Source organism: Muscardinus avellanarius, assembly GCF_963383645.1.
Source record: "Muscardinus avellanarius genome assembly, chromosome: X".
In the NCBI taxonomy this organism is placed as follows: domain Eukaryota; kingdom Metazoa; phylum Chordata; class Mammalia; order Rodentia; family Gliridae; genus Muscardinus; species Muscardinus avellanarius.
The window spans coordinates 23,262,034-23,282,387 of NC_137792.1; the positions used below are offsets into that span (position 1 = coordinate 23,262,034).

The 20,354-nt window shown below is 32.4% G+C and overlaps 1 protein-coding gene across 1 annotated transcript in view; it reads left to right on the forward strand.

Moving 5' to 3' along the window:
• IL1RAPL1 (interleukin 1 receptor accessory protein like 1) overlaps positions 1-20,354 on the forward strand; it is a gene marked incomplete at both ends in the record, with an annotated part of 1,089,212 nt that overhangs the window by 568,172 nt on the left and 500,686 nt on the right. Inside the window, one exon of the mRNA XM_080718753.1 lies at positions 2,820-2,973. Coding sequence (XP_080574879.1) covers positions 2,820-2,973 — 154 coding nt within the window. The remainder of the gene's footprint in view (positions 1-2,819; positions 2,974-20,354) is intronic.

The window sequence follows — 20,354 nt, forward strand, 5'->3', positions numbered from 1 at the left end:
ATTTTCTTTTAAGCTTATTTATACCATATAGGAATTTTTGTTTTGAATACACTAAAATAGAGTATATATGCATGGATATTTCTCTGGAATATTTTATCTATGGATTAAAGATTTCTAGTGTTAAATTTATTTTGTCCATCCTGTAGGAAGTGGGATTGTAGGAAACAAGACCTCTTAAAAACTAGATTCACAAATGTCAGTCTTAGAACAGACTCACCTCGTAACTGTAACTGATTCTACATGAATCAAAATACTGTTTAGAAATAAAACAAGAAAACACTTTGAAGCTGGTCGTGGTGGCGCACACTTGTAATCCCCGCCCTTGGGAGGCAGAGACAGGAGGATCTCGCAGGTTCGAAGCCAGCCGCGCTGGCTTAAGAGACCCTGTTTCCAAATAAAAAGTATAAAATAGGTCTCTCGGAGTATAGCCCAGAGGTAGAAGGGATGCCAGGAACCCCATTACCACCAAAAAAGGAGAAAGAAAGAAAGGAAGGAAGAAAGAAAGAAAGAAAGAAAGAAAGAAAGAAAGAAAGAGCTTTGAACAATTTTAAAAGGATGTTACAATAATTATCAATGCCTTCTCTAAGACTTAATTTTGATTCTTTATAATATCCTATGGAGAGTTCAGAATATTAAAGGAATTGTTGAAATATTTATTAACATGTCCCTTCTGTTTCTATTCTAGATGATTTTTTTTGTGGTACTGGGCGGGGGAAGGGGTGGAACCCAGGGGCTTTTCTACCTCCGGGCTATACTCCCAGACCTCTTTTATACTTTATTTGGAAACAGGGTCTCACTAAGTTGCTGAGAATCTCATTCAGTAGCTGAGGCTGGCTTCGAACCTGTGCCATCCTCCTGTCTCAGCCTCCCAAACTCTGGGATTACAAGTGTGCGCCACCACGCCTGGCTTCCTAGATGATTTTAAATAGCACTCAATAACACCAATGTTGTTTTTGTTGTTGTTTTTGCCTTTTCTTTAGTTAAGTTCTTCTTGTCCTTGATTTTCTACAGTTTACTTGACTTCCACAGGCTGATTGTAAACAAACTTTTATGATTGCTTCCAGGGAAAGTAGAATTTGAGGAATAGGGTCTAAGTTTCTAAAACCAAATATTATTCTAGTGCTTATTTGTGCATATTTAGCTTCTAAAATATAAAATTATTAAGCTAGTTTTAGGAGATGCAAAGAGCATTTCAATATCGGCTAAAAGATAAGAGACTACACACACTCCACATATTTGATTTTAAAAATGACTGGCCAGCAAGACATGGTGATACTCACCTTGCCTGTAATCCTAGTTATTGGAAAGCTGAGATAAGAGGACCATAGGTTTGCAGCCAGTCTCAGCAACTGAGTGAGGCTATCAGCCACTTAGTGAGACCCAGTTTCAAAATAAAAAAATAAAATAGTGTTGGGTTTGTAGCTCAAAGGTAGAATGCCCCTTGGTTCAATTCTCAGGACCACACACATACACACACAAACAAAGAGGACTGGTCAACCTGGGTGCAGTGGCGCATGCCTGTAATTCCACAATTTAGGAGGCTGACACAGGAGGTTTGTAGGTTTGAGGCCAGGCTTACCATCCTTGATTTAAAATAAAAAATGCTAGGGATGATTTTGGAGGTAGAATGCTCCTGAGCTCACACCAGTATACACTCCCTCAAAAAAACCTGATTGTATAGCAGTCCTTTAGACATGTTTTCAAACACCACCATGCTCATTTTGACCTTAAGCTGTAAAGACCATCAGTAATGGGGTGATGTGTAAACAATACAGTATATGTGGAAATTAAAAATTATGGTAGTTCACATTATTTTTCCATAGTCAGAACTAAACCTCTGTAGTCTAAACAGTGAGACTGAATGGTACTTTCAAAAGAGAATGATATAACACAAATACTCTGTCTAAATATAGATTTTATAAATTCAGTATATAATTTACATAATTATGCAAATTCATATGATGGATATGAGCAAATAAAATATATATTTTGGTTTGAAATAACTGCATAAGTTTCCCTCCCAATTACAAAGAGGCATTGAGCCATATAAAATCATGGTCTGCAAAAATTTGATTTGGCAATAAAATCTTTTAGAAATAATATAACCTCTCAATAGTGTTAAAGGCTTTAGAGCTTTTTTTTCTTTTTTAATCGTCATTCCATTGGTTTCAAATCTGGCTGGAGCACATGGAATTCTGTTTTGGCAAAAACAGAAATCTCTTCAGCCAATGTCATTATAATCCAAAGCTTAATTCAAAAATCGTAATGTGGTAGGTCTGTCAACAATGAAAATAGATATTTATGAGACTATAAAGACCTTGTATATAAATGTTGGCTGTTTTTTTCATAGTTTATAGAATATACATGCTATGAAGTTATTTAATTTGTACTAAATATTTGGATATTTATTATTTCTAATATTTTACTTTATAGAACTAATTTATCTACTTTTAAAATATATTTTATGTTTTCTGTTATTAAGATCAGTATGATTCATTTCATATCATCAAATGTAAATTTTTGCTTTTAAAGACAATGTTAGAAATAGTCCACACATATTTATTCTTATAACAAATACATTACTGTGTATCTTGTATAGATTAATTTTAAAAGTAATAATGTGACTATTTCTAAGACTACTGTTTTCAAATTGTGGCATCTGATTTCCCAGCTATTTAAAACACGAAGGAATTTTTTAGCTTTAATTCTAAACTTGTCAGATCTTTTAAGTTATGACTTTAGACATTATTGTTTTAGTGACCTGAAGTACTTTGGTTCAGTTACTACATGTACTATACATGTTTATATTCTTCATATAGGAGTGTAGGACAAAAATCTGGAGGCCAAGTATTATATTTAAAAGAGACACCTTGCTTATAAGAGAAGTCAGAGAAGATGACATTGGAAATTATACCTGTGAATTGAAATATGGAGGCTTCGTTGTGAGAAGAACCACTGAGTTAACTGTTACAGGTAATCATAGTTTTTCTTATTTTATTCACAAGTAATTAAACCACCCTTTTAAGTTAATTTGGGGGCTGCATATAGATTCTTTTTAGATGTATGCAAAGGGGAAGCAGTCAACCAAATGCTAAGTGGATTCCTATAGGTGAAATTGATTCTTTCTTGCTTTTAAATCATCTTGTGATGAAATAGGTTTGAAAGGTTAAAGAGAATATTTTTAGGAAACTGTAGAAATGTTAGCTTTTGCAAGTACATGAAAGTATAAGTTTACAATTTCAGAAAATTATGCTTATATTTTGTAGTGGTTTCATTTTGGGGAACATTTTCTAGAATGATGAAATGGAATATATGTAATCTACTTCTGAATTGCTAACTTGCTCCAAATCAGAAGAAATATTTTTTCTCTTTTCTTCACTTATAAGCCTATGAATATGACATATGTGATCTCATGAACACAAAAATAATATAACTTTAGGTATAATCATCTAGTACCTATGCATGATGTGATGCACAGAGCTGTTCTTATATTTAGTTGTTAAGGTGGGAGGACAAAAGAATAATAGTCAGAACATTGCCTGCAATTATGATTCTTCAGCTCACTAGTCACATGACCTTAGTTGAATCACTACATCTTCCAGAATATTTACTTCCTCATTATAAAATGCTGATGATAAAATTTGCCTTATTTCATAGGATTTCTTGAAAGAGTAAAATGAAGTAGGGTGGTCTGTAAAATTAAATTTGCAAAATGTAGTATCAAATACAAATTATATACTGAGAATGAAACCAGGGACATTCTACTTCTTGTGTGTGTGTGTGTGTGTGTGTGTGTGTGTGTGTGTGTGTGTGTGTTTTACTGGGGGTGGAATTCAGGGGCTTTTCTACCTCCGGGCTAGACTCCCAGACCTATTTTTTATACTTAATTGGAAACGGGATCTCACTAAGTTGCTGAAAGCCTCACTAAGTAGCTGAGGCTGGCTTCGAACCTGTGTGATTATCTTGTCTCAGCCTCCCAAGCGCTGGGATTACAAGCGTGCACCACCATGCCTGGCTGGCATTCTACTTCTGAGCTATCCCCCCAGCTCTTCTTATTTTTTGATTTGAAAGAGTATCTATCTAGGTTGCTGAGAATCTTGCCAAGTTGGTGAGGCTGTTCTCAAACCTGCAATCCTCCTGTCTCAGCCTTCCAAATACTAGAATTATAGGCATGTGCCACCATTTTTTTTCTTTTGAATACTTTTCTCTTCTGAATCCATTTAGTAGGGGTAGGCCTATGAGTCAATCTAGCCTAAAAATAGCTAATTAATTTGAAAATATACATACTCTGAACAAGCAAATCTACTCATAGTTAAAATCTTATAGAAAAATCTGTTCATAAATTCAAGGAAATATGAATGCATTTGTATAAATACTACATGGTTAATGGTGATGCTACATACATTAGCAAAAAATTAAAACAAACCCAACAAATTGAAATGTGGAATGGATACTGAGTTTCTCTTTTATGTGATGAAAATACTATAAAATTGATTGTGGCAATGGTTTCAGGACCCCATGACCATGCTAAGAATCATTGAATTGTACACTTTAGGTGAGTCAGTTGTATCATATGTGAATTATTTATAAATAAAATTGTTTTTTTAACAAACTGAGTCAAGGCAACATTAAAAATAACATTATATTTCTTCTCTAAAAAATGCCAGGTACTAGAATTCAGAGACATAGGCCATAAATTAGTCATGCCTACAATGATGGGTGAGATTTTTGCAATCTAAAATAATACTGCTATATTGATGTGTTCAGGATAGTATAAATATTAATAAGAGAACTTAGTCACAAGGACTTCAAAATCCAGACCCATAAACTTTTTACTATGATTAAATATTTCTGGGCTTGTTTTTTTGGTGCTATATTGTTGCATAACATAATTCTTCAATAAGAACTAGCATTTAATTTCTCAGTTTCTCTTTGACAGTGTTGAATTTTAAGTATATAGAGAATGTTTTAAATTTTATGATAACCATTCTAGGGCAATAGTATGGATTGCTTACCTCTTTGAAATGGCAGTTATTCTACTTGTCTGACCCATGTATTAGAGCTTCTAGGCTTGCAAATTACTGCTAATTATAAGACAGGCACTATTGCCTCATTTACAAAAAAGACATGTATTTAAAATTTTAAATATAAATCATAATCATTATTTATAATGAACATTCATTCCTTGATTTGCAATGTTCCACTTCTGATTCTTTTAAACTCATTCCAATAAATACAAATATGATAGTGGAAAAGATATCCAATAACTACTCATTGATGGAATGGTTTATTTAGTTAATTAGAGAAACTAACAAAATATCTAGAAATGATGTGCTGTCCAGTATCGTAATAACTAGTACCATGTACCTATAAACCTCTGAAATTTAGCTAAACTGGACCAAGATGTGCTGTTAAGTGTAACACAGAAACTACATTTCAAAGATATAGTGTGAAAATAAATGCAGAATATCTCTATAGTGATTTTTACATTGATTACATGTTGGAATTATAGTATTTTATATAAAATATAATACATAATTTAACCTTTTTTTGTATTTTTATGACTGTGTTATAGTATAGTCTCACATCGCAATGTAGTTCACAGTGATAGTGATAGACATACACACAACGCTTGGCGGACTTTTCCTGGGCTCACTATCCATCCCCTCTCTTCTCCATACAGGGTATTGAGATTGGCATTGGTATTCTCACATATGTAAATAATGTCAGTGGAAGTGATGCCTCAATTGATCCTCCTTCTCACTCACTTCCCTTAGACCATGTACCTTATTCCACTGAGGTTTCTCCTCCACTATCTGAGTCCCTCTAGTAGTCCAATTACTCCCTAGCTTGCTAATATTAGAAAAATACATGACCCTTCACTTACTGTGATTGGCTAATCTCACTTAGCATAATGTTCTCCAGGTCCTTCCATTTTCTTGCAAATGACATAATTTTGTTCTTTATTGCTGAGTAGAATTCCATTGTGTGTATAGCCCATATTTTGTAATCCATAATGTGGCTATTGTGAATTGTGCTAACTATAAACATGGATATGCATATTAACTATGATTTTCTGACTTCAGACCTTTTGGAAAGATACTCAAGAGTGATATAGCTGAATAATATGGTGGACCCATTCCTTATTTTCTGAGGAATCTCCACATTGATCTCCATAGCGGCTAAACTAATTTTCAATCTCACGAACATTAGAGAAGAGTTTCTGTTTCCCAACATCCTTGCCAGCATTTAATGTTCTTTGACTTCTTGATGATTGCCATTCTGATTGGGGTTAGATGGTATCTCAGTGTGATTTTGATTTGCATTTCCCTGATTACTAATGATGTTGAACATTTTTGTGTGTATTTGTTGGCCATTTGTATCTCTTCTCGCATGAACTATTAAGGTCAGTTGCTTATTAATTTTAGGGTTATTTTATTTTTAGTGTTGAGTCTTAAGAACTTTAATAGTATAGATATTAGTCCTCTATCAGAGAGATAGATGGCAAAGGTCTTCTCCCATTCTTTAGGCTCTCTTTTTAGACTCGTGATGGTTTCCTTTGATGACAGAAGCTTTTTAGTCTAATACCATCCCATTTACTAATTCTTGTTTTAATTTGGGGATCTTATTGAGGAAGTTTCTACCTGTGCTTATATATTGGAGCATTGGACCTGTACCCTCCTCTAGTACCTTCAAAATCTTTGATCTAAATTTCAGGTCTTTAATCTAGCTCATTGATTTCTGGGCAGGTAAGAGGTACCTATTTTCACTTTTAAAAAAAATGTGGCTACTAGAAAATGTTAAGGGTTTTATGTGGCTCACTTAATATTTTTTTGTATAAGTACTGCTCTAGAAAGTGATTTCAGCCTCAAGAAGTGCAAGGGTAGGACACAAGACCAAGATTTCAAGGTGTAATTTCATTGATGAATGTGCCTATGCTTAGACTAAAATACCTCGCAAGTTGCCTGACTTTAATGTGTATTGTCTTTGTCCTGAGATTGTATTTTCAGTGCTTTGGTGAGGAAAAAATTAGTGGTCAGGTGTACTAAAACAGACAATACACAATTGTAAATGGAAACTACCATGATTTGATCTCATCCATAAATTTTTAACTTGGTTTTGATTAATGTATTGTTCATGTAGGTTTATCACTCCTTTTAAGAAATGCATGGGGACAGAAATACTTTTGGATTCAGATTATTTTGGATTTGGGGATATTTTCATATGCTAATGAGATATATTGGGGATGTGGCTCAGGTCTAAACATAAAATTTATTTATATTTCATACATACAGAGAGTATAAAGGTAATTATATACAACATTTTATTTCACCTGAATTTTTACTATAACTTATCATATGAGGACAGGTGTGGAATTTTCCATTTGTGATTCCAAAAAGGATTGAAATTTGTATTTATTTATTTATTTATTTATTTATTGTGGTACTAGAGATTGAACCCAGGGGCATTCTACCTCTGAGCTATACCCTCAAACCCTTTTATTTTTTGTTTTTAAAACAGGGTTTTTCTAGCTTTTAAAACAGTCTTGTTCAGTTGCTAAGGCTAGTCTCAAGGCTGTAATTTTCCTGTTTCAGCCTCCCAAGTACTAGGAACAAAGATATTTCCCACCATCTCTAGCTCAGAGTACTTTATATTCAGAGTTTGTACATTATGGATGCTCAACCTGTACTTATACTGTGAATATGACCTTTTAATTGTCACTTATTATTAAAGCAAATCATTTATTAATACTTGTTACCAATAAGTAATGGTTTATATAGGTGTATAAATCTCAAAATAAATTATTTTATGCACTCTATAATAACTTAAGTTCAGTGTATAAAAGTAGGGAAATAATATATACATTTCTACTTTTGATCTGTATATATATACATATATGTGCATACATATATATGTATACATAGATATATATCTTAACACATATTTTGTAAAATAATTTATTCATTTTAAGTATACATAATAGTGTGATTCATTATTAAATATTTGTACATGTGTATAAAATAATTTGGTCAATCTATTGATTCATTATCATGATTTCTTCCCCACTAATCAGGAAATAGTTTTATTTGCTATTATACAAACCTTATTTCTTTTTGTCAATCACATTTCAAACACACATTTGAGTATGATTCAACTTATATGAGGTACCTAGAATAATGAAAATCAAAGACACAGAAAGTAGAATAGAGGTTGTTGTAGGGTTTTGAAACACAAGGATGGGAACTTACTGTTTAATGGGTACAGTTTAGGATGATGAAGAAATTTCTGGAAATGTACATGGCATTGATGGCTACACAATACTATAAATACACTTAATGCTACTGAACTGTACACTTTCTATTGGTTAAAATGTTAAGTTTTAGATCACACGTATTTTTCCATAAAAATTAGAAAATAAATGTCTGTTCTTAGCAGTTAGGAGTGTATTTTTTAAATTACCATATCAAAGATTTTTTATTAGACTATCTTTTCCCTACTTCACGTCGGTTCTTCAGTTAGATGAACATTGATTTTTCCATAAAATTTTCAAGCTCAAGCTATTATGTCAGCACTTTATATTAAGTAATTTTGGTTTTGACATCAGCAAAATTGACTGAGAACTCAGCATTGCACCTATTTCCATATAAAACTTCCGTTGAGGAAGAATTAGCAAGAACAAGCTAAAAAAACCTCTATTGCCCAATATTCTCTACCTTTATAGTCTCATCAAATCAAAGATTGGAATGTATTCGATAATGATGCATTCCTGGTGAGGATAAATGATTATTCATCTCTCTTAAATGTAAAATGTTTAAGAGTAATAAAAAAACATAATAGAATGTAAAACCTTGAGGAAAAATTCTAACATATTTTGGCCATTTAATCTCCTATCACCATGAATAAAAGCATCTATAACTTCAATAGTACAAAGCACTTAGTGCCTCATTTATGTTAATTCTAAAATATGAACATTAAACAGCACATAATATCAATAGTAAAACCTATTTAAAATTTATATCAGTTGAGTGAGATAAATTTCTCAATTGTGTATTAAATTCATTAGATATTTTACTACAAGGATACCTACTTATATCCTATAAACAAACATATACCTCAATATATTTTTGGATAGAGAATTATCAAACCCATTTGGGTGGGGTGGGTTATACCTGTAATTCCAATACTTCAGAGGCTGAGACAGGAAGGTGGCAAGTTTGCAGCCAGCTTTAATTTAGCAAGGCTCTCAGCAACTTAGTGAGATTGTCTTTCCATATAAAAAATAAGGATGAGGGCATAGCTCACAGGTAGAATGCCCTCCAGGTTTAATCGTCAGCACCCCTCAAAAAAAGAAATTAACAAATTTATACAGCTCATATATTCTTAATTTTATTATTGCCACTTGTGGCAAGAAAAATTCACCTGCTATAATTAATACTAAGTTGGCTCATTTAAGCAATAGGTTCCTACTGAAATGATATAATATCATCCCAGTATTAGTTTGAATAAATTCCTATTGTATTATTTTCAAAATAAATAATAAGGCACAGAATTGATTATTTAAACATTGCAAATGCTGTATATACTTCACTCTTGAGGTTTTTGTTAATAAATTGAATTTTGACAGTTTAATATGTATAAGACTAAGAAAAAATAAAACCATAAGTTAATTTCCCACTATACTTTGTGTATTTTTCTTAATAAAGTCTCATGTTTATTTTTCTTCTTTCCTATACCCTCATTTGGTGGGGGGAGAATGTAGGAAGAAATGTGGATAAAAGCACAGTAATAGATATATAGAAAATAGAAAGTGTTAAAAGGACTGAGAATAGTTCTATTATTTGAGTTTTTCAAAAACACCAATTGTATGCCATAACAAGTTGTTTAAAAACTGAAAAAAATCATATTAATTAAAAAGGAACTAATGGTGACTATATTAAATGTAGCAGGTAATGAATATCATCAGGATTTAACATTATTTTTCTTTTCATTATCTACTATATGCATGACAATACATCTATTTTTTTAAGGTCTCATCTTCTTTCCTGGCCACAGGAGAAGATTACATTTATAACTGTGATTTTAGTTTTTGACAATGGTTCCTGGAAATATTAACTGCCCAATTTTAGAAGAGATTTCTGCCTTCCTAAGGGGATTTTAATACATGACAAATTCTCACCTGAGGCAGGTTGAGGCATAGATAAGTTAGAGAAAGTTTACTGAGGCTCTAGTGATTTTTCAGTTATGTTAAAATTTTAATTGTTCATTTTTAAATATCTTTTTTTGCGGTATTGGGGATGGAACCCAGTGGAATTCTACCTCCGACCTACATCCCCAGACCTATTGTTTTATTCTTTATTTTGAAACAGAGTCTCACTGAATTGCAATGGGCCTCACTAAGTAGCTGAAGCTGTCCACAAACCATGATCCTCCTGTTTCAACCTCCTGAATGCTAGGATTACAAGCGTGTGCCACCACACCTGGCTTTCAAATATATCTTAGAGTTTCAAAACTGGAAGCAGTTAAGAAAATCAAAACATTATGTTTTTATATGAGCTTAATAATTATATAATAGGATTTTAAATAATAGATGATATTGTAAAGCATTTTAATTATTTGAAAGAACCCTTATATATTTTTACACTATGAGCAATTTCACTAAGTATATTTCTGGGTTTTCTCTTATCTCTCCCATAGCATTGAAAGCTCTTTCTTGATGATGAAGCCAAGTGATAACTCTTATGATAAGTTTTTTTTCACAGTATTAAAGAGTGCAACAAAGCATCTTTGAAACAGTAAAATCTCTGAATGTTAATAAGCTAAAATTTACTCTTTAAATAAATTCTAATTAAATATCCGAGTTTCAATCTAAATTGTTTTCTTTACTAAAACAGTGCATGGGCAAGTTAACATTTCAGGGTAAATTTTCTCTACCCATATAACACAATGGAAGTTAAATTATATTTAGGTACCCAGTATAGAATCTCGCCTGTAATCGACTGAGTAAATGCTTGTCTCCTCCCTCTGGCGCCTAAAATAACAAGAGGAAAAAATTAAAAGCAACAATAGGTTAGTTACAAATTTTTTCTGCTGTCCAGGAGTTGTTTCATAGCAGATGAAAATAAAACAATTTTCATTACTGTGATTCAAAACCAAAGTAAAATTATAATTAAAAGTATAAATTTATATGAGAGATATTTGTTTAATATTTCTTGGTTAGTTTCAGCCAAAATAATGATATAAATTGTGTGATCTTAATTAAATGAGCATATCTTTAATGCAAAAGAGAAAAAAGATTGTGATGATCATTATGATAATTACTATCATTTATAGAATTCACTAAATGCCTACTGTATGCACTATTCTAAGCCCTTTGCATATATTATCTAATATAAACTGGATTAGAGAAGACATATCTTAACATGTCCTATTTGCTAACTGCATTTTACCATGTACTTGAATTTGATAGACTCTCTACATCTTCTAAGTCCATTCTTTGTAATCCAAAAATTGACCAAGTTTTAATTTATATACTGTGCTTAATACTGAGAAATCAAAAAGAGTGAACTAACCAGAGACTTCCTAGGGCAGATATCACCAAGCAGAAGAGATTAATAATGCACAAAATAAGATTCACAATGCAAAATGATATAAGAAAGATGGTTATAAAGTATGGTAGGAATTCTCAGATGCTCACAGAAGTGCATTTCAAGTTATTTTTATAAAAACAGTGAGAACTTGGACTAGGGATTTCAAATATACAAAAAGATTCTAGTCTTAATAAGAAGACATTATTTGAATGTATTATTTTAAAGGATGAAGGCACTATTGCAAACAGGAATGACATTCCAACTATAAAATCTGCCTGTCACTCTAGCGATAAGAAAAATGTTTCTTTAATTTTTATCATTTGTGCATTATAGTCATACATTTTAATGGAGTACAAGATGGTAGAGGTATACATGTACACATCACACAATTAGCCCTTACCAAATTGCAATGGGATGGAAATATTTCTTTAAATAGGGAAGAGTAAACAAAGCTGAAAAATATGGGTGCAGGGAGGCAGGGCAAAAGGATGTAGCAGGATGAACAGTATGTTTTATGCTGAAACCATCCTATTCTTTGGAAGAACCATTAAGAAGGGTCTGTATGATGATTTAGAATGAGAAGGATCAAATCTAAGGAAATGGGTGAAAGCAAAGAATGGGAAGTTTGTGGGGTCTTGTCTGGCTCCATTATAAGCTAGCAAAGGGAAAAGACATGATTTGTAATCTAAGTCATAAGAAGCACAGTGGTTCTGTGCAGATACTCATTTCCTGAAATACAAAAAAGGAGAAATTTATCAACCTTTACCATCTTGCAGGGTCAAAGAACTTGGGTAAACTTTAGTATTGCTTGGGGTATGAGAAAAAATCTGCAAAGGCTTTTAGTGATTTAGATGATCATGGAAGGATTTTACTTAGCTGAGATGTGGATATTTTCAGAGAGTATATTAATAAATAATGTCTTTTTGAAAGCCAGGTAATTTTTAAAGAGTGTTATTGTTATCAACTCATTAAAAACTTCTCACACAGTTATTCAGTGAAGCAGGTATATTTTTTCCCCATAGAGACAAGAAATATTAATTCCTTAGAGAATAAGTAACTTATCACACTACTAGTGAGAAGTACAGCTGAGGCTCTAACTCATGAAACCCATGTCTCCCAACAGCTGGTCTGGCTTTGTTTTTATGATTTTAAATTTCCCCTACTCCAAAGGGAGATGGGATAAAACTGAACAAAAGATCAAGTACTTCCTTTAATTCTCCACCTTCAAAAAAATTGACCCAAACAAGTAGCACACAAGAAAAGTGGTTGGTCATGTAGAAAACCGGGAAGTCTAAATTTGGATGTGCTCCACTATAAACAGCAGCAGCTGACAAAACTTGGTAGAAGAGAAAGATGGTTCTTCAGACAGAAGATTTTAAATGGGCTAATCTGGACAGAAGGCCCCACTGCTTATTTACCTTCTGTGAGAGAATGGTGTTTGGGTAGAGATGAGGGTCAATCATAACACTGTCATCTCTGTAGGATCAGGCTTCTGGGCATCATCTGCAGTGAATGAAACTATAGATAGTCACCATGATATGGGAGTGTGTAGAAAGTGCCTGACAGATTAAACTTTTTAAAGTATCTTTACATTACTCTGAAACCATATCCGCTAATATCATTTAGCCCTCCACAGTAAAGGACAATTGCTGAATCCCTCAGGCATTTGACTACCTTTCTCTTTACCAGTTAAATTTGTACTTGCCTGTACAGTTCACAGCTGCTGTCTTCCTTAACAATGATCTTGTGGTTCAGTGCACTCTAATGAGCCCAGGAGTGCATAGTACATGGTTATACATTTTATTAAAAAGATTCTCATTGGGGAGCATATGTCTGTAATCCCAGCCACTTGGGAAGCTAAGACAGAAAGATTGTGATTTGGAGGCTAGCCTGGGTAACTAAGCAAGTCTCTTAAAATGAAAATAAAAGGGTTGGGGATGTAGCTCAGTACTACACATGGCACTACAAAAAAGACATATTTTCTTTGACGTAAGGAAAAATGAACTAAGTTAATCTTGAAAACATAGTTTGTATGGAAATGCAGATTGCTCTAACAACAGAGATTTAATTGAAAATTATATAATAATAATAATAATAATAATAATAATAACGATCTTTATTGATCCTGTTCTATGCTCTCAGATTGATTGTAGGCAATTTTTCATTCTTTATAATCTCCCCAGGAATCTATTAATGAAGGCTATTGTTTCTATTACATTTACAAGCAAATTACAGTTGTGAAAAGTTACTTTACCCAAGCAGTTTTACTTGAGGCCTTAGAGCCTAGTTCATTACTTATTCGTTTATGCTGAGGATCAAACCCAGGGTTTCATGCATTCTAGGCAAATGCATAGCTAAGTTTTGATTCCAGCCCTCCCTCACTATAAAAGTTTTGTAAGGCATTCTATCTTGAATCAATCACTAATATTTTCAGAATTATTCAACAGTGGCTCTACTACCTAATAGCAGTATACCTAAATAACTCATTGACTTAGTTTCTTCATCTAAAAGTGAGGGTAATTATACTGTCTCCAAAATAATTATGAAGATTAAAAAATTAGTATGTAGAAACAATTTAAAAGGCATATGTAGATATTATTTTATATGTAGTAGCTATGATGGTTGATGACTTTTTTTGATGACAGTTATATCATTCTCTCTCTTTATTAAGTGAATAGCCTAGCTCAAGATCTCAATATAACTTTCTATGCCAAAATAACTACAGAAAGGGAGCATTAGTTTACTCTTAATTGAATTCAAATGTAAGGTTCTTTTAATCATAAATTTAGAATTGTCTTTTGTGCCTATCATTAAACTTCTTAGAGTTCCTGAAATAAAATTTGCATTTTATTTAAAAGCACAAGATGGAATCTTTGACAACTGGATTTTAAAAGAAGACTATTTTAAAGGATTTGCATATCATTTCCCTTGTATAAGGAATCAGGATTGTTGTAGTACAAAAAAAAACATTTTCTCAACTAGATGCAGTAGTGTTTGCCTTGTCTATAATCCCAGCTATTCAGCAAGTTGAGGCAGCCTGGGCAATTTGGCAAGAACTTGTCTCAAAATCATTTTTAAAACATTTATACATTTTATAAAAATTCTGGGACTGTAGCACAATAGTACAGTACTCCTGAGTTATCTCCCCAGTACTTCGAAAAATTCTCATATTTTCGATTTGTATGGAATATTTTAATCTTATTTTGACTTGCTTAGGGCTTATGCTAGTTGTCCTCCATGGAAAGTGAGCCAAGCCTGTGTTTTCCTGTCTGAAATCACTATGTTTAAATGTATCATCATGTTAGATATACATAGACTTAATGGTAACTATAGCATTTCCCAAATACCAAGAGAATAGGGCAATTATACTAGGGTGTGAATTCCAGCAAATTAAAAGAAATATCTGCAGGATTCCAGTTTCTAATTATGTGACAGAGTATTTGCTGTTAATAACTTTTCTGGAAGCCACAAACATAGCAGTAGCATTTAATTTTGTTGCAGTCTACAATATAACACAGCGCAGTTTTTCTACCACCTTCAAGATCACATTAGCAGCAGACCCTACCATAATGAAGTGTCCTGATGACTCAGAGTGCTGCTTTCAGCAATTTTGCATTTGAGTATTCAGATTTTACAGCATATAAATTCTGACTTGAATGTGGGCCACCACAGTAATTCTTATAAAAAAAAAGTATTTGCATTTTCTCCTTTTCAATTGAAGACCATGTAAATGAAAAAAACATATAGAACATTGAGTATTTAACAGCCATAGTGAGCTAAGAACTACATGTATCTCTAAGCTGAAGATCTTTTTGTGCAGTAGATTTCTTGTGCTGGTATATACATGTAAATAAATACTTTACATTTCCTCCAAGGTACTTAGTAATGAACACATTAGTCCTGCATTTCAAGTACACATGTAATGAATTGTCCACTGAGAATAAAGAAAATATATCATTCCATTTCTATTGATATTCTGGCTCATATCATTCTAGACTATGTCCAAAACATTAATAAAATTTTAGTTCATGCATTACATGCTTAAACAGAAGAAAATCTTTTTCAAGATTCTCAAAAATTCTGAGATTTTCTTCTCTTTACCAATATTATTCCACTTTGGTAGTACATTTATCTTAATTAGAAAGAAGAGCAGGGGCTTTGGAAGACCGAAAAGGAATAGAAATAGTTAGGTATTTCTAATAAGGGATATTCTGCTCAGTATAACCACAGCAAATACTCATTAGTAGAAATTAGCAGTCCAATTAAATGTGCTTATAATGGTATTTTTAAAGGACTGAAATATTTTCCTTTGTTTTAATTCAATAGTATTCTGTGTCACTCTTTAACAAGTATAGGAACTTTTACAACTCATTTTTTCATATCAAATGGGGACTTTTTTGAGTCACTATGGATTATTGTATTACTTGCTAGCTATAGTGTAATAAAAACATAATATTTTGGCAAACCACGTGATAGCTTAGGTGACTAATAAATGAAATCAGTTAACCGAAGTGCTTGTTGACTGAGATAGCCATAATAATAATGTAATAATAATATGAGTTTGATAACTAAAGGTAGGTTTCTTCCTGACTATGGGCATGAGTCCTCCCCTATTTTAGAACAGTCAGTGCTTTAAAACTTACAAATTATAAGTTCCTTGATTTATTAAGGTGTAAATATTCCTGCCATTTTTATGCCCTAGAAATGTCTTTCTCCAGTACCTTGGAGCACATTTTTGAAATGTAATGATTAAGGAAGATGATTCCCATCTCCCATCTTTTATAGGAGGATAGAAGCCTAACTAACAGTTAAGTCAAAATTAGGATAAATATTGACCAGGTCTCCCCGACTATCCTTTGGTAGTTTTCTCGTAATTGATCTCAGTACTTAAAAATTCAACCACCTTTTGTTTTAGTACAGTTTAGTTCTGTTCCTATCCTCTATTACAAGTCCTTAATAAAATATTTTTGCCTATTTAACTTTGGTGCAATTTTTCTATGATATTATTTAGACCTCAAGTTTACTGTACAGAATAAAGCCATCTGGCTTAAAGAGATAGATTTTTAAAATATTTAATGAATACTTTAAAACACAATAATTCCTTATTTACCTGATTTACTCCTTTAAGCCACACAACTTTCACCCTTATTTTTATCATTCATAATGTTAACTATTTCTAAAATACAGTAATGGACCTTGTGGGTATTTTTCTCATAATGAAGAAAGATTAATTTCCAAAATTGAAGATAGCTATGTGTATATACATAATTAAACAAAAAGGTGTGTGGAGAAAAACACTGCAGACCATAGATTAAAGGAGTAATTCTTTTCTTTATAATTTTAATGGTCCATTACAGTCTCACATCTTAATTTATTTCATAATGATAAGGAAAATAAAAAGACACAGTACTTGGTGAGCTTGCCCCCAGTTCTCTCCCCATTCCACCTTCTCTTACAAGATACTGAGATTGGCATGGTATTCTCACATAGGTACATAATGTCAGTGGAACTGTTTATTTCATTGATTCTCCCTGCTCCTCTCACCTTCCCCAAGACCACCTCCCTGGATGTACTGGAGTTCTCCCTCTTTTGTCTAAGGTGTCTCTTGCATCCCAATTGCTCCCTAGCTTTCACATATAAGAGAAAACATATGACCCTTCACATTTTGAATGACTATTCTCACTTAACATAATGTTCTCTAGGTCCATCCATTTTTCTGCAAATGGCATAATTTTGTTCTTCTCTATTGCTGAGTAGAATTCCATTGTGTGAATATTTCATCATTTTGTAATCCACTCATCTGTTGATGGACACCTGAGTTGGTTGCCCAATTTAGCTATTATGAATTGTGCTGCTATAAACATAGATATGCATATATCTCTATAATATTCTGATTTCAATACTTTTGGAAAGATACCCAGGAGTTGTATAGCTGGATCATGTGGTGGATCCATTCTCAGTTTTCTGAAGAATCTCTACACTGATCTCCATAGCAGCTGTAATTTTCAATCCTATCAACAGTGTTGAAGAGGTCCTAATCAATCATTATCACACACCTAAGTAACTCTTTAAGTAATTTTTCTACTCACTCTTATTAAATATTAATACCATGAATGTATATAATATGTCTATTTATGTACTGTGACCTTTTACAGTACCATAAAGCAATGTAATATCTAAAATTTTGCTATACCCCCCACAACTGATTTTTGCACTTGTATGATGATATTGCCTTATTGAAAAGTGCATGGATTATTAACAATGTAAAAATCACCTAAAATCCTAAACCATAGCAGTGACTACTATTCACATTAAAAAAGACATTCTTTCTTATTCAAATGGCCAATAAATGTATAAAAAATGTTTACCAACAGTAACAATCAGAAAGTCACAAAGCAAAGCAACCCTGAGATTTTACCTAACTTCAATTAAAATGGCAATCATTAAAAATACAAACAACAACAAATGCTGGCAAAAATGTGGAGAAGTGGGAACTCTAATACATTGTTGGTAGGATTGCAAAGTAGAACAACTACTTTGCAAAACAGTTTGGAGGATTCTCAGAAGAATGGGAAAGAACCTACCATATGATCCAGCCATACCATTTCTGGGTTCTGCCAAAAAGAATAGAACCCAAACTACCAAACTAATGCATTCATATCTATGTTTGTAGCTACATGATTCACAATTACCAAACTGTGGAACTAGCAGATATGTCCATCAACAGATGAATGGATTACATACTATGGGATATGTATACAATGGAATTTTACTCAGCCATAAAGAAGAACATAATTACTTCATTTGGGGGAAATGGATGAAACTGGAGAACATTATGATAAATGAGATTAGTTAGGCACAAAAAGTTAAAATATATTGAATACTCTTCCTAATATTTGGAAGTTAGGGAGAAAAACAGTTACAGGAGGAACTATAGACAAAGGAGAAACCATAGATGAGCAAATAAGGCCACCTAACTGAGGGGGATTGGAGGGGGAAGAGGAAAATTTCCTAATATATATGATGTATATTCATAAACATATCAAAGTCAATCATAAGCCAAACATGAGGAGGAAGGAGGGGAAATGGAATGGGGTGGGAACTGGGAAGGGCTAAATGAACGATGATGATACTTCTACCATCTTGTACCCCATTAAGCTGTATGACTACAATGCACCAATAAAAATTAAAAAGAAAAAAATAGATGAAAGTGTTGGGTAAACCAAAGTTTTGGGATGAAGAAAAAGTGATGAGTAAGAAGGATCACAGTTTCAAGAGCAGCTTCTGCAACTTATGGAGACCCTAAGTTCATAAAAATTTTAATAAAATCATTTAAAAAACAGAAATTTTATGGAAAGATAAAAATCAAGGAGACAATAGTAGGCTCTTATATAGCATTAACATGAATGTTACACTACTTCAATTGTGCTTATGTGAAGCTGTACTTGTTTTCATGGTTAACACATTATTTCATGTTATCCATTGCATATATTTTTCAAATTTATTTATGAGATTTTTATTTATATATTTAATACTGCATTCATATACATTTTTCATTAAGTAGCCTCCATGTGGAAAGAAAAGTAGACTAAAAATTATACTTTGTATTTGATGACTCTTTGTTTAGACTCATCTACATAATTTGACAATATTTCATGAAGCCTTACAGAGTTTATCAAGAAAAACTTTCTTGTTTTAATCCATGCAGTAGGTTCACAAACATATGTACTGTTAAATCAGATAGAATTTACTTCCCATGAAATTCACTATTTTAAATATTGAAGTATATATAACTTAACAGATTAAAAGATATTCACAATCTTGTATAACCATCATCATTTTCTAATTCTATACTGTTTCCATTATTCTAGAAGAAAACCCCTAAAACTCCAGTTCCCACTTACCAACCCTCATTTTCATAGCAACAACTAATCTACTGTGTATATTTGCATATTTGCCTGTTCTGGTTATTTCATATAAATACAAATATATAAGAATTTTTCTTTGTCATTGGCTTCTTCAATTCTCAGGTTCTTCCATATCTATGGTATCTAAGTGCTCCTTTTTTAATGGAAAAATAATATTCCATTGGAAGAATATATCATAATTTGTTTATTCATACATCCTTTCATGAGTATTTCTTTTGTTTCTACTCTTTGGCTATTATGAATAATGCTGCTATAAGCATTTGTGTATAATTATTTTGCATGAACATATTTTCAATTTATTTGAGTATGTACATAGTGGAATAGCTACATCATGAGGTCTCCCTTTATCTTCTTGAGGAGCTGCCAAATTGTTTTCCACAGGAGTAGCAAATTTCACATTCAACACTATAGACCATATGTTTATAGTACATGAGGGTTCCGGTTTTTCCACATCCTTGCCAAAATTTCTTGCTTTCTGTTTATTATTGTGGTTGTTGCTATATCCACACTAATGAGTGCAGAGTGGTATTTTATTGTAGTTTTCTGCATTTGTTTTTAAATTATTCAATTTACAAATGCATCTGTAACTTCATAAATGAAATTGATAACATGAAAATTAGTTAAAGCATCTTCAAATATGTTCAATTATCTGTGGCAAACTACAAGGAGTTGGTAATGGTTGTGTATTAACATTGATAAATTAAAATCTTTCTAATATTACTTGAATATCGGACTACACGTTGACTTAAATAGTTACTACTTAAAGCAAAATATTTTAAATTCTAAATACCTATAATTATTGATTTTGAAATTTAGTTTTATTTTTTTCAAGATAAAT